At 41.0% G+C, this 16,030-nt stretch overlaps 1 protein-coding gene across 1 annotated transcript in view; it reads left to right on the top strand.

Annotated features, from left to right (window-relative positions):
* The window catches only part of ror2 (receptor tyrosine kinase-like orphan receptor 2), a 43,702-nt gene that overhangs the window by 17,430 nt on the left and 10,242 nt on the right, over positions 1-16,030 (top strand). Inside the window, exons 2-4 of the mRNA XM_071466391.1 lie at positions 9,394-9,465; positions 14,537-14,824; positions 15,151-15,181. Coding sequence (XP_071322492.1) covers positions 9,394-9,465; positions 14,537-14,824; positions 15,151-15,181 — 391 coding nt within the window. The remainder of the gene's footprint in view (positions 1-9,393; positions 9,466-14,536; positions 14,825-15,150; positions 15,182-16,030) is intronic.

Genomic DNA, 16,030 nt, shown 5'->3' with positions numbered 1-16,030 from the left:
AAAACAATGATTCACAGTTATTGGACTTTTTCTCTATTGGATACTGATTCTGCACTGTGAAAATATTCCACTACAAATAAAAATCCTGCATTCAGAAAACTACTTTGCCTAAATAAAAGTGTTCAGTACTATCTGCAAAATGTACTTCAAATATCAAAAGTGAAATGACTCACTGTGCAGTAAAACAGTCCTGTCAGTGCTTTACTTTTATATGTGATGTTTTTAGATCAATATTACTGTTGCATTAATGTTTATTCTGAATTTTAATGATGTAGATGTTTAAGGTTCAGCTACTTTGAACTACTTTACATACTGTTGAGCACCTTAATCCAGAGCAGAGCATCACAGTCTCACTGTCCTGTGAGAAACACAAATCTCTCTCAAGTCCCCTTTGCATGAAACAGCCTGTTTTCTAAAAGCTTTTTAAATCATTTCTCCTTACCTGTAAATGAACATTTCAAACATTTAAAATCAAAACATTTTGGAAAAACATGGTTTGCCGGAAAGGAAGGGCATGAAATATTGTAATCGGAACTTAAACGAAAGCCGTCATACAAATCTGGTGGCGTTAAAAGTGGACTCTGTGGTGTAGTGCTGTGGAAGTATAAAATAGCATTAAGTACAAGTACCTCAAAATTGCACTGAAGTACAGTACTTGAGTAAATGTAGATAGCTGTCAGATAAGTGCTCCTTCCTGGAACATACGGCTTTGTGCTGAAACGTTGTTGGCCAACATCAGTGAAAAGAGCTGACGCTGTAGCATCTCTTTGTTCATTGTCTTCTCCTTCAAAGCATCAACCATTACTAAGTCTGATGTGTCAAATCAGTGCAGTCACCGAGACAAATATCTGTATCATGTCAAAAGGTTCACTCCTAGTGCAGAAATCATGTTACTAACAATCAACATTGCAGCTCTACACAGGTTTTTAGTCTCATCAAGCCCATTATTTATTTTTTATTTTTTCTATGTCCTGCATAAAAATCTGACCTTGTTTTGACTTTTTCTGCTTTTAGTGGGAAAGTAAAATAAAATAAAATAAAGCAGCTTTAAAATTTGACTTTAGTTTAATCCCCAGTATGTTTTATGAGTGAAACAAAAAATGTCTGTTAGGTTCATTAACAGTCAGTATTGTATGTTATAATAAGAGGGCATCAGAAAGATGAATACAAACCGAAAGCAGAAGTAAATCATTATTGTTTTATGAAATATTTATTTTTATTTGCCCTATTTTCTGTTGGAGCACGTGACAAACAGCCGGGAGTGAGGTGCCTGGTGTGTAGCTTCAGGGCAACCAGGGCTGTTTTCAGCTGAAGTGCTTTGATCTGATGCACTGACCTGTAGTTTTTATGAGCGGTCGTAATTTGAGGGCATCTTCTCTTTCTTCTTGCACCGTGGAGAGAAGGTGTGTGTTGGACAGGACAAGTGAAGTGATCGTTGAAATACCAGTAACACATTCCATCATGTTACGTTCAGACTTTCCATCCCACTCTTAACTGGCTTGGGAGAGCAGTAATTTAGGATTTCCACTCTCATTTTTTCCTTGTTTGATTTAGCGTCTTTTCACTCCCTTTCCGTGGCAGCTCAGTCCACCAGACAGGACGTTGGTTGTGGTGGTGCATGAATGGCCTCTCCGCAAAATTAGTCTGTCATTTCGATTATGGGAGGGTAGTTTACCAGTTTTTTTTCTCCTGCTGGTCCTACGTTTGCCATTTCCGTTTCAACCGGGTGCAGAGTGAGGACGGTCTGCTCCCCCCACAATGTGCAGTTATCTGATTTCATAGCAGTTCTGCTTCAGCTATAGACTGTATCAGCAGAGAGTGAGAAGATGAAGTAGATCTTTTAAAGATTTAGTTGCTTAGCAACAACACATTTTTACTTTGTTCTTCCTGAACAGGGACCCTGATTTTAGTGACACTTACTCTAGTGGCATCAACTTTTCTTGTATTTTTCTTGTGTCCTTGTATCCAAAAATTGTAAGATGTAGTGGTCATTGTGCTATGAAATTTACTGCACACATTCATGTGCCGGAGGGGATGAGCCCTTTACATTTTGGACGCTCCATGAGCTTTCCTTCGTCACCTCCCAAATGAGCACATGGGCGTTAACTTGCAGAGCACAGTTTCAGTTCAATTTCCTCAAAACCTCAGGACAAACTAAATCATTCTAAATGTAACAACTCTATTACAATGCTGTGTGGATGCATGAAAAAAATACATGACTGCATGACAGCAATACAGAAAAATCAAAGCTTTAAATTATCCTTTTGGATCACAAGGCAAAATGGCTGCTAGACTTTAAAACTCAACCATTTAGAATATCCACCAATAACAACATGTTTCTTCTTAACCAGATGAAGAATCATTGTATTCAACATATTTCCTATCTAGAGATGTCTACGACACCCAACATTAGGACTCAGTAACTCAGTTAACACCCAGGCACACCTGTTATGAACATTTAGACCCTGTTCAGACCTGGTATTAACATCCAGCTCATGTGATCCAATCACAAGTGGACAGCAGGTGTGAACGCAATTGTGTCCTGGCCACACTGAAGGACCACCTACTCTGCTGACATCCTCTGCCACAGTCTGATTAGTCCCAACACATTTTTAATAATGAAAATATTTTACTATTTCTAATGGCTAAACCTTAATTTTACTGTAGAACTGTGTGCAGCCGATTGATTCACTCACCCCCTCTGTAATGTTGTGTTGCCCGCCCACTTGCTTTCTCTCTCACTCACTCACTTACACACACACACACACACACACACACACACACACACACACACACACACATATAGAGAAGCACACTGACAACCGACCAGTCTGTCGGATTGGATAAAGACACCACATACCGGTTTATTTGCATATGAAGCCGGGAAGTGAGATCCGATCACAAGTGGTCGGTCAAGTCACATGTGGACACACATTTTAACGGCAGGTGTGAACAGGGCCTGAACTATTCATAATATGAAAATTAAGATGCTACAGAGGGTTGAATGAATTCTAAGAAAAATGACATTTCACATCAGAAACACAAGCAAATTTGCAAGAAACATGAAATGTAGTACTTTGAGAACAATCTAGCGGATGCCTCCCATCAATGCAAAACCTCAGAACAGCAGTGTGGGTTTTCCTCCTGAGACAGCACTTATCTCTGTAACTGAGGAGGCCCTGAATAACTCTGACAGAAAACCGAGAGCCTGGCCAGGGTGAGAGACAGAGGCACACAGTGTGGTCTGAGCTGGAAATCTAGAAGAGGGAGGTTGACCAGAACTTGACTGATTTTGACTGGAGAGAGGACGTGTGCCCCTCCAGCTGGAGGAGGTCTATGTATTCAGAGTCTAAAATCGCAGCAGGTCAAGTGCCAGATTAACATATAGAGTGCAGTTGTGCAGGAAGTACAAGCACATTTAAATGAAAGAAGAAAGCCTGACGCACAACACAAGCTGGTGTTGTAAAGGCTTAATAATGATAAGAACCATGTACAAATTCCTCATGCTAAACACTGAAGCAAAGGAAATTAGAACCTGGAGCTTCCCAGGAGTTGTACTTTTAGAAGCCTGTGGTGATTTGATACGACCTTCTCACTGTATTTTACTGCAGCAGTGGGATCCTGCCCACTTTTTTTCCCTGCGTGTTGTATCTCCACCTCCGTCTGATGCTGAGGAATCTTGATGTGGTTTCCAGCAGCTGACAGTAACTCCCTCTGAACGGCCTCTTCTCGCCCGGCCCTGTCTCCTAGTTAACCAACTAATTTGCAACAGTGAATATGTTTTTAACTGTAATAGTGATCAGATTATATTTTCTTTAATATAGTGATGAAATGTTAATTTATATAATTTGTGCATACAAGTTGCAAATATGTTGATACTCAATGATGCAGTAAAAAGTTCACTGAGAATGTTGTTTTCCCCAAAAATATCTGCTGCAGCACAATATCTGTTTGTAATGACTATAGCAGTGGTTCCCAACCTTTTCCAACTCATCTCCCACTTGGAAATCTCAAAAATGTTGGCGGCCCACATTCAACCCCGTAACAACATGCAGGCCAAATAAATGCCTTCTGAGAGCATTATTTTAACGATAACCATTAAATATTCAGGATTAAACTGAGAGCAAGAGGAAATCAGTTTTTCTGCTCTTTCACTTGTTGATTTGTATTTTGACTTTATTTCCTTTTAATTCTTCCTGTTGCTAACCAACTATCCTCTTTGATAATTGAGTTTTTGCCATGGATGTAATCTTTTAATCTAATTTTAATAATAATCTTTTACCTTGCACTCAGACTGAGATTGCAAACGAGTATAAGACGTGCTCTGTCAGGCATCATAAAATTTCTTATGACTGGTTTATCACATTGAGAGGCCTTAATACAGAAAAACAACAGTTACATTTAAACATTTTTATATGTTTTTAAAGATCATTTTGTTTTAAAACATTTAAAAACATAATTTATATATTTTTTTAATATAATTATGGCTTTTCACCAAAATTGTTCTGTTTTGTAAATGATTTGACGGCCCACTTGCATTACCAGTGGGCCCCAGCCCACAGGTTGTGAACCACTGGACAATAGCATTACTTACCATTTTTTTGGTTATGTTTAAGCATTAACAGCACTATTCACATTTAACCAAAGCCACATTTTTTCCCTTACCTTATAATAAGTTTTTGCTATGCTCCATAGTCAACATTAACATTAACAACTGCATTCCTATGGGTCGAGAAGAAATGTGAGTTTAGCATCAAACTTCATTCATTGTCTGCAATAGTGGAAAGCAACACCAATTTTAAATCTTGTTAAGCTTCTAGTACTGTCGCCTCTTTTTTATACTGAAGTTAGCATGCTAACCAGCTAGCCCCAGTGATTCCCATCTCATAATAGCCTACTGCTTTGCAATAGTAGCATCCAGTCTGCCTTCAGTTCAGCGTGAGAGGATGACGAAGTCACGCTGCCCAGAGGGCGTCTTCTACCCTCTTCTCTTGTAAACACAAATATGGCTGAAACTCTTGGCAAGTGACCATTATCACCACCACCACCACCTGCTCGCAGCAAGAAACCATGTTGAGCAGCAGGGAAAGGCTGAGCTGCTGTCAGTTCATGGCGTCCTCTTGTTTCCATTGTTATTCACCTGTCTAACTTCAACATCATTATCTGTTGGCACTGATGGCACCAGACGAGCTGATCAACAGGCTTCAGTAGCTCAGCAGGATGTACGCCATTAACCATGTGACTTATCCAAATTCTCTAAACAGATATATTGATGAAAAAGACACATCATGGCTGCTTGCAGCTTTCAAACACTCCATTAACCACTCACATTCTTAGAGGGAAGAAAAGCAGTGGTTGAGTTCTAGTCACGTTTTCCTCCTTTGACACATTGTGGTTTTTTGCTTCCATCCATTGAGGTTTAGCTCAACCAGAAACTGCACCCAAAGCAGCTCTGTCTTCACGAAGTGTTTGTATAACTCTCTACGAACTGTCACATCGACCCCTGCCAAAAAAAGGTTGGAAGTGAGAGCAGAAAATATAGAGAGGGGTGGAGGATGGGGCGTCACAGAGACAAGGGATGGAGAACTAAGAGGAAGACACACACACACACAGTTTGCACAGCTATCCTTGTTAGGAGATCGCACTGACTTCCATTTGTTGTGGAAAACCTAACCCATACCCTAATCTTACCTTAACTAGCATCTGAAGACCAGGCTTTGGTCCCATGAGGACTACTGGTCCTGACAAGGACACTGTTTATACTGGAGAAAGTTCCAAAGAAGTTTATTTTTGTTACTTTTGGAGACATGACATGGATTAATTTAATGGAGACTTAACCCTAACCACTACTTGTTTACCCCCTAACTCAACCCTGACCCGTCCCCCAATTAACTGGTCTTTGTCCCCAAAAGTGACTTAACTCTGACTCCTCTACCCCCACCACACACACACACACACACACACACTTACAAGTACTTTAAACAGGAGAGGGGTGGTAGGAAAGTGTTGAGGTGTGCCAGAAGGCCCTCAGTCAAAACTCCAGTAGATGGAGCTGTGGCCTGGCCCCTCAGCTCTCAAAGGGCCCTTTCATGGTGGAGGCAGCAGGCTGTTGGAATGCAGCAGCCAGCAGTCTTACTCTGGATGGAAAAGCATCATTTCCCAGGCTGTAGAAATGTAATCAATGACAGCCACTGCCTGCGACCAGGCTCAAGGAAGCTCAGCTCTTGGATGTCTTGGTTTTATTCTCCTGTACAAACAATATGACACTGTGTTGTGGGGTGCATGGTTTACTGGTGAGGCCAATGGGATCTGGCAGCAGATACCTACGATTAAAGCCCCACCAGTGGCTCCTAGAGGCTGCAGAGTCCACTACACCTAACAGTACATGAGTGGTAAAGGGAACAAACAACATATGGTCGACTTTGTATTCTATCAGTTTTACCAGTAGCGGGTGTACTTTAATTTAGTTAACGTAATTTAGTTTAATGTAATTTATTGGCATGAATTTAAAACTAATGCGCAAATTACCAACTTATAAATACACAACTTGGTAACAACAAGTAAACAACAAGTATACGCAGTAAATCTGGAGCTATTTGGGCCCCTTAGGGTCTGGGGGCCCCAGGCAGTTGGATGCTTTGCTTACTTTACCCTGTTGGTGATCTAGCTTTGTTTAGTAGTTTGCAAAACCACCATTCTGATTTTCAACTTATTTGCCAGTTGTTCTTTATAGCGCTTAGAAGAAATTCCCATCAAATTCCCAAATATTTGGCATTTTGAGTTTGACAGCCTGGATGTGTTTGGATTCCAGCACATGAAATGTCACATTATGTGTTTTCTTTTATCAGTGTTGATATGATTGATAAAAGAAATCTAAAAGGAATCAAAAGCACAGAAAAAGACAGAGATTTTATTTATCATATGAGTAAAAGAGGACCCAAAATAGACCCTTACAGGACACCTTCACCAACTTCAGAAACAAATGCCATTAGAAACAGTTTGAGTTCTTCCTGAGAGAGAAAGTCAGACCGCTGGCTAATTGAAAAATCCTGTGGACTGTAGAGATATTTTTTCAATAAAAGAGCAGAGCCAAAGTTACCAGAAAGGCTGCAGATAAATGTAATCAATCACAGCCACTGCTTGTGACCAGGCTCAAGGAAGCTCAACAAGGAAATGCTTCTAGAAACTTTTCTTCATACAGTGAGGAAATTGACCACTCCTCTGATGATCAACCATAGCATTAATGTGTAGTATTACAGCTAGGCCTTCGACCCTGACTGGAGTTGCTAAACTGCTAGCTTAACTCTGTGGACAGAAAAAGAAAGAAGGAAAGACCCTGTGAGATATCTAGTAAGTAAAGTTTATTTATATCACACTTCTGACAGATAAAAGAATCACAAAGTGCTTTACATTAAAAAGAGGACTCTGTGATAGCTCTTTGGTCCCACCCACTATAAATCAAATTGTGATTGGTTAATTCACCTGCCACTTACTAAACAAACTCATATGGCTAAGGGACCTTTAGGCCTTCTGTCCCATTTATGAAGTGCAAACTAATGAACTTAAAGTGGCCCTGCATTGTGAGTGGCCTGTGAGTGATGTTGTAGACCACCTCTTCTGTTTAGTGATGGTTGTTCCAGTTTGAGTTCCAGTTTGACGAAGACACTTCAAACATGTGAAATGTCTTTGTATAGCTCTTAGAGACACCATGACCTGGAGGATTGAGAATCTTCTCAGACAAGGAGTTGAGTATGAAAGTGTGGAGTGTTGAGTTTGACGTCTGCACCATCTCTATTAAAGATTCGAGCAGAGGTTGTGTTTTGAAGTGTTTTGTTTTGATGCTTGTGCTTCATCCATGCAGTATGATTATAACTATTATGGTATTTATTGCAAGGATGTCTAAAAGTTAGAGCTTGTTACATGTTCTTCTTAAAATCTGTCTTAGCCAGATGGTGTGGCCAAGACGTAATGAATATAAATCTAGCATCTGCATTTGATGCAGAAATAATCCATCGTCCTCACAGTGAAGGAGGCTTGTCTCCATTTCGGCTTAAATCTATGTCTTGATTGAACTCCAGTCTACACAGGGAAGCATGGCTACTGAAAGGAATGCTGTGGTTTTAGTCACTGAAGTCCTCACACCACCAATTTCTACCTTCACCCACATCTGTCAAGCACATGCTCTGTATCACAGGGACGACAGGAGCCAATGCCAAGTCAACTCGTGCTAATAACTGAGCCCTGAATTGCATCTGTTACATGTGCCTGATCCTGATTAGCTCCCAGGGAGAGCCAGGTCCAATCAAATTGAGTGGCCACAGTATCCATTACACATATTCCTGTATGTATTGTGTAAATCAGAGGGAAAACCCAGTTTGCCTCACAGCCAAGCTGTGAGAAGTGGCAGTATCTTCTAAAGACAATAAACTGTCCTCATGAAACCAAACGCAAAATATGACTTTTGGCCAGTTTATGTCTGTTATATTTTTTCTGTTGCTGCATTACAACCTGTATGTGTTCTTCCTGTATTTCCCCTGTCAGTGGAGAGGCCTAGAAGTCTCGTTGCCTCAGAAACAAAGAAAATGATTCTTTGGTTATTTCTTTAATCAGAAGATGTAGTCTTAGAACAGAATATTAATATACATCCCAGGATATATATCATTATGGAGTTGCTTGTTCTTATTCGGCGTGGCATTAAATTGGGTGATGCAAGAGAGTGAGACAGGATATGATTGAGGAGACAGAGGTGTGCTCCAGCAGGGTGTGATTTACATCTTAGGAAGCAGGGCTCAGCTCCAGCGGGCTCCAACCCTAGTTAACCCCTGCATGCAGCCCCCAAATCTGATGTTGGAATGGTGTGGGGGATGGGTTTCAGATACTGTTAGACAATCTGGCAAGCACTTCCTTTGAATGATACTGACATCTTAAGGAGGTGATGTTGATCAGTTATGCATGGTCCCTAGGGAAGGATGTCTGATGATATGGTGACCCCTACACTTTTGTCCAGAGCCATGTCAGGTCAAAATGTCCCTTTGAGACGTTCATAGCTAAAAAACAAATGGCTGGAACTTTTCTCTAAATATTCATTCATTCATTTTCATAGCACAACAAACCAAATTTTCCAGTGTTACACAGAAAACCAATGGATTCATTGCTATGAAACTTACTTGGGTCATTCAGTCTTCCACAGGATGAATAATTTCCATTTTGGACACTCAAGCCAAACCAAAGAATTTTGCACACAATACAACCATACTCAGTCTGATTGTCCTAATGGCCTTCTCAAGCACCACCCTCAGGAGGAATTTAAAATCGCCAATATTGCCATGCCTCAACAAATGGTTCCTTGTGTAGTTCCTTTTGTTAATGACTTCTGTATTGCTATTTCTGCAGCTGATCCAGGTCCGTCAGCGGATGCAGATGGTCTGGCTGAGGCTCAGAGCGGTGCTGCACCTACGGCTGAAGGTAAGATTTAAAAAACTCCTTTTCTTTTCTGAGCTGTTATCAGTGTGTACAGTCAGTTCAGAAAATTGTCCACTTACAACATTAATATGTTGTATTTGATTTGTTTAATCAATAGAAAAAGAGAAATGTAGAAATATTTTTGGGATGGCTTCATGCTCAAACAGCCGGGTGCAGTGACTGTGCACGGTTTCCTGGAGTCGTGTCATCACAGTAAGGTTGCCAGGTGTGGCACTATTGTGCTCGAAAAAAGACCAAAACCAAAAGTTGTGGGTGTGTTTGAAAACCAGCTCTGTAGCTGGAAACACTGCTCAGAGACACTGGACAGTAGATTTGTCATAAAATAGTTCCAGTAATTTACAAATTGCTGGAAGCTGCAGCATTGCTACAGAGAAGTCTGATAAGCAGCCAGACAAATTGCAGTTGTTTCTCTTCTGGTTTTAAAACCCTGTCCTCGTAGGTTAGCTCTGCAGCATGGTGTGTGTTCAGTGTGGCCTCCTGTGAACATCAATCATGTTATAATTTAAGGGGAAGCTTCAACACTGGCAGCGTCTATTTAATACCAGGGTAGAGAAATGACCATGTAGGGACCAAAGTAAACACAGCGCAACAGTTTCCGTGAACACTTTGGAATCGCCCTTTAGAACAGAAAGCAAATACTACAGAGCTGCACATGTAATTATTCTTTCCTTGTTAAAATTATTTAAAGTGTAGTTTCAAAGCACACTGTTTATGTATGTTACTAATGTAATAGTAAGTGTGTTCACAGAGGTCACAATTTGTATTTCAGTCAGACAGCTCAAGTGGAATAGGTTATTATGGAATTTACATGTAGAATATAGAAAAAGTACAGCATTGATTTTTGGCATCTTGGCTCTGACCTCTTCACTCCCCACAAGCTAAGCTCAGCAAGGCAGGGAATCAGGATTGATGGTGCCACTTTTTCCAAGATCTTACTCTGAACAGTGTAAATGTGCTTTTCTCATAGACTGTAAATAAAGATGAACGTTGTCTCCGTGACACCACCCATAGATGTCTCTGGAGCAGAGTTCAACCAGATTGAACTTTCACTGCTTGTATGAGCTCACCTTACAGCGCAGTGTCAAACTGTCTTGGCTTGGTCCAAACCATTGGAAATAATGAATTTCAGAGCACAGTTACCTTACAGACCCTGACAGTGCTCCTCCAAGCAAGAGAAGTACTTTGGCATCTGAGTCAAGCTTTGGCAGCTATGTTCAGATGAGATGAAGAAGGTCTCCCAGTTCTCTTAATCTGACATAGTTCAGGGGAAGAGTAACGTTCCTGGAGCCGTTCCCAGGCTGTACGCTAACCTGGACTGGGCAAGTCACATTTCATCTGTACAGCAGATCCTCCTTGTTAGCAGAGTTCATTTCTCACTGGCTTTGAGACCTAGAACCCTTACAGCTTTTTTGAAACTTGACTGTCACAATCTATAGGCACTTGTATGCTCAACAGTGTTCTGTTTTTGACTTTGCTATAGCTGTAGCTGCCTCTTGTTCAAGAGTATGTTTTGTTCCAAGATGCTGTTTGAGATCTAGGGTGATTCATCTGAAGATTTAATTGCTGCTCAGTTCGCTGGTCAGTTAAACCAAAATACAACCAAATTCTAACACATCAAGCTAACAAATATACCTGGAGGGCAGAATATCATCCATCCATCCATCCATTAGCCATACTGCTTATCCTTCTAGGGTTGCAGGGGGCTGGAGCCAATCTCAGCTGACATTGAGCAAGGGCGGGTTACACCCCGGAGAGGTCGCCAGTCTATCACAGGGATGACACATAGACACAAAAAACCATTCATGCTCACATTCACACCTATGGGCAGTTTAGAATTGGCAGTTAACCTAATGTGCATGTCTTTGGACTGTGAGAGGAAGCTGGAGTACCCAGGAGGGAACCCATGCAGACATGGGGAGAACATGCAAACTCCACACAGAACCCAGAACCTTCTCACTTTGAGGCAACAGTGCTACCCACTGCACCACCATGCTGCTCGGTCAGAATATAGGTTGTATCAAAAAAATATAGAAAATGAAATATTTAGAATCCATAAAATTTTATATCAAATAATAAAAATACAGTTTTGCTATAAAGCAGTCCTGTTCAGTTATTTACCCCCAAGGGATTTAAACAGATAGCTGTCATGACATCAAATTTCTATTGTGCACAATATGTCATCAAATCAACCAACCCTACCTGACAGTTGTTAAGACTTGTTGTTATGAACGCATTTTGGTCGGTACCAACAATGTACTAAGGCATGTTTCCCAGCCCCAACTGAAGCATAACATCAGTAGATCAACAGCTGGCAGCTGAACAGAACATTTTTTAAGGCAAGTAGATATCACATTCACATGATGTCTTTCACTTTTCTTTTGTGGGTTTAATTTTTCCACAAGAGATTGTCTATACAACTCATATATCAGATGTCAAAGCCTCTAATCAGCACATGAATGCACCATAATTCAGCAGATTTCTGGTGCGGCAGTTGAAACTTGATTCACATGTATTTGGGCTGCTTTATTTGCCAGATATCATGTTTTATTTAAGGAAATCTCTTTTATGAAGTTTTGGCATTTGTCATTTGTGCATTTCTTCAATAGTCATTTCTTAGATAAACAGGCTGATGGTCCAATGGACTGGGGGGTGGACCGGGTTTGGAAACTTTCCAGAGAGCTGGCTTTGATTTTCATTACCTCTATCCTTTGGGGATAAGACTATCGAGATAAGGCAATCCAGCAGTTTAGCCTTGATATTTGAGACAGTTTCCACAAAGTACCTTAGTTAGTTAGTTAGTTACTAGTCACATTGAACAGGAATGATGGTGTCAGAATTATTGAAAGTTGGCCCTGCATACATGCAGACGTGCTGCCATTACCTCTGCTAGATTGGGATGCGTTCTATGAGAGTGTGGTGGTGATTGATAAGTTGGAAGTATTGATTGCAATGTGTTGCAGCAGTGTATGGAGGGATGAATGAGGGTCAGGAATGGAGGGATGACAGAGAAACACAGGATGGGATAAAGGTGGTTGGGAGGTGGAATGAAGGGGGTCGAGTACGACGAACCCAGGAAGTAAGACTTAATGAGGACATGTCTAAGATGAGCTTCATCAACCTCCAAAAGGATCTTTGGATCACTGAGGTGTTTGCAGCTGTGGTAAGCTTGTGATGATCAGCGACACAGGATTTTGATGGCACCGTCAGTTTCTTTATTTCTTCATTATGGTGTAGATGGAAGAATCAGAATGGTTGACATGAGGAAATGGGTTGTAGGTTTAAGTGACTGTCCACTTGAAAAATCACAAAAAACAAATAATGCTTGAATAGAGTAGTTGCAGTCCTTTGATTAAAATATTAATGTGTGGGTGAGAAATGGAAGGAGTGGAGCCCAATGAGTAGATTATTTAGGAAGTTAAAACCACTGATGCAAACTTGGATGGTGGACATTTTTATTTTGAGAGCTGAATGGGTGGAGGTGATAAAACTGATGATGTCAAGGAAAGGAAAAGGCAGGCTACACCAGGCATGAAATGTGAGTAATACAACGAGAGCATTTTAAGAGCAAAGCTGTGGCTTCTTCAGATGCGGTGATTGGATGGAGAAGCTGTGGTTCAGTTGAAGATGTTGGCTGAAGATGCTGGGGCTGGTGTTGAATGGGAATCTGAGACCGGTGACAAGGATTTGATTTTCTGAAAAGGGAGAAATTTCACAAATCACGACATTTCCTGGAAGCAGAGCAGCACTGCTTCCCTGAAGGGTCAGTTAACTGTTTTTGAATCCTTTTATCACTGCTGTATGTCAGCTGTTTTATCTTTCCTTTCCTGCCCTGCCCTCACACCCTGATTCACTCATTCAGAGAGCTACAATACATCCTTTAATGATTGCTGAAGACATTATAATTAAAGAGCCGTGTGGTGACATCACTCATCTGTAGCCCGCTCTGTGGGGAGCTCTGCTGTGGTCAGGTTGGGAAATTGGCCACACATCTGTTTTTCCATTGTGTAAACTCCAGAGCCTGGCTGCTGCCTGAAATGCAGATGGTACTGAGAGCCAGGGGACTTCTGAGTGTGTGTGTATGTGTGTGTGTGTGTGTGTGTGTGTGTGTATGTGTGTGTGTGTGTGTTTATCATTGTCTTCGCTCCTGAAGCAATCCTGTTTATTCCCTTATTCAGCGATCTACATGCATATGTCTCAAAACATTCCTGCATCATCTCTGCAGCTCTGAGGTCCTGTCAAAAGCCTTTGATCAGAACAGTTACTGTAACTGATTGAAGACCAAGACTGAATCTGAGACCACTGCAATACATTATTTCAGTCAGAGACACTTTAGCTGGGAGCATATAAATCCCCCCAAAACTGAACCAGTGGGATCCACTCATCTTTTGAATGCTAGCCAAACCCCTTTTCATCCGCAGAGATGCTCAGACAACATCCTCGCTGCCCTCAGATAAACGTGTTAGACTATTAATAATATCCTGATTCAAGGGAACCCTAACCCTAGCAGCGTGTTGCAGTTCCCCTCGAAAGCTAGGCAAGCCCTTCTCCAGCGTGTCCACCCAAAACACCAGGTAACAGGAGCGACAGCTGTGCACTCCAGTAACACCTCGAGCTCCACATTTTTAATTAGAATACAGGTAGATATGTGGCTGCAACATAGACATAAGGTAAATAAAGATGCACGTAGCCTCTGTGAATTCACCCACAGGTTTCTGAATAGCGGTTTTGTGAAATGTTTCACATTAGAACAATAAAAAATATATTGTTATGATGTGAAAAACATCTGTTATAATAATAAACTTTTCATATTCTAACGGGATACTGATTTTTTTTTTGAGGCTTGGCATCAACATGCTTCCATAGGGCTTTGATGAAGGTGCATTATCATGAACCAGGAATAATCCACAACATGTCCAAAATGAATTAAAAAGTTAACAGATTTCAGTTTAAAAGAGACATTGTCTGCTCCTGGCTGTGATTTTGAGCTGTGTTCCTTTAAGGTGCCATGTTAGCTTCCTTTAAAATTTAAACCATAATGTTTCATCTCCTCAAGGTTATTTCCTGGAGTTCCAGGGGCCAGTCAACAACATCACCCACTTCCAGGGCCAGACAGCCACACTGCACTGCAGGGTGGCAGGAAATCCACGACCCACCATCCGCTGGCTGAAGAATGATGCCCCTGTGGTCCAGGAGCAGGGACGCATAACCATCCGCAAGACAGAGGCGGGGTCAAAGCTCCGCATCCAGGACCTGGACACCACAGACACGGGCTACTATCAGTGTGTCGCCTCCAACACATTGAAGGTCATCACCGCCACAGGCGTCCTGTATGTTAAACTAGGTAAGGTTCACATTATTTATACACTGACAAACCAGATGTACAAATTTTTGAATGTTAAGTGTATCATTTATACACTATAACAACACGTGTGTGTGTTTTTCTCTTTGTTTGTTTTGTTTTTTTGACCGATGATGTCATTAATAAGCCTTAAATGTTTCCTTGCATTGTAAAAACTCTAAGATCTAAGATATTAATGGGATTTTTTAAGTAACCCATGAAACCATGCATGTAGTCACAAGCCTAAATAGATCATTCCTTAATATGAGTGATGTGCTTGTTACCACAATTTCCAGTGTTTAATATATATTTTTATTTTGAATCCACAGGACAGGTGCCCACACATGGCCCAGATCAACCGTAAGTGAACATTTGGTGGATTAGTGTGTGTCAGAGTTTGTATGAACCAGTGTCCTCTGAAACTGATATTTGATATTTCTCTGATATTTTCATCATTTTTTAAAGCTGGAAATCCTTTCTATAAACTTGTCAAACCACTGCAGAGTAGACCACTTCTCTGTTGTACATCTGTACTTTTATTAAAGTCATATTTTTGCTTCCTTCCGATTTAAGCCACAAAAAAATTATCAGTGTGATGGTGCATCAGAAAAGCAGTTTGTTTAGCTCCATCTTGATGTTACACTGCTGGGTTAGATCAAACTGAGGAGGGTTAACAGTGGAGGAGTAGGTTATTCCAGGAGCCGTATTACAGAAACGTCCTGTCTTAAGATAGGAATTTGGTATTACAGAAGCAAATCCTGACTAACTTGAGGAATCCTATCTTATCTCAGGTCAGGAAATCCTAAACATTCAAACCAACATCCCTTATCAACTTTAATGTCTGTTACTTAGCAACCAGTGCTGCTTTTCTCATCCCATCTTGCAGAGGTATTTTTGTAGCTCATTAGATTTCTCAGGGAAATTTACAAAAAAATTCCACTTCACTCTGAAAATCTCCATTTGTCAAACAACTGGGAGAGTCTCATGTCGCTGGGTCAGCCTCCCCACAGCTGCTTGTAGCTGCTCGGCTAACTGCAGGATCGTGGCCCAGGGCAGCCTGTACCTATTAACGGGCATTTTGTCAACAAACCACAACACATCGTCAGGGTCTGAGTTTCTCAATGAATAAGATCCACCTGTTGACATTTTGCTGGTTGTGTAAAAGCAATTAAAGAGCAGTGATCTGGATTAAACATGTTAGCTAAGTGA

Source organism: Trachinotus anak, unplaced genomic scaffold (assembly GCF_046630095.1).
Source record: "Trachinotus anak isolate AG129_WGS33_773 ecotype Australia unplaced genomic scaffold, CSIRO_AGI_Tana_v1 ptg000028l, whole genome shotgun sequence".
NCBI lineage: Eukaryota > Metazoa > Chordata > Actinopteri > Carangiformes > Carangidae > Trachinotus > Trachinotus anak.
Note: the sequence above shows the minus strand (reverse complement) of the source record. Positions and strands in the feature narration are given on the sequence as shown.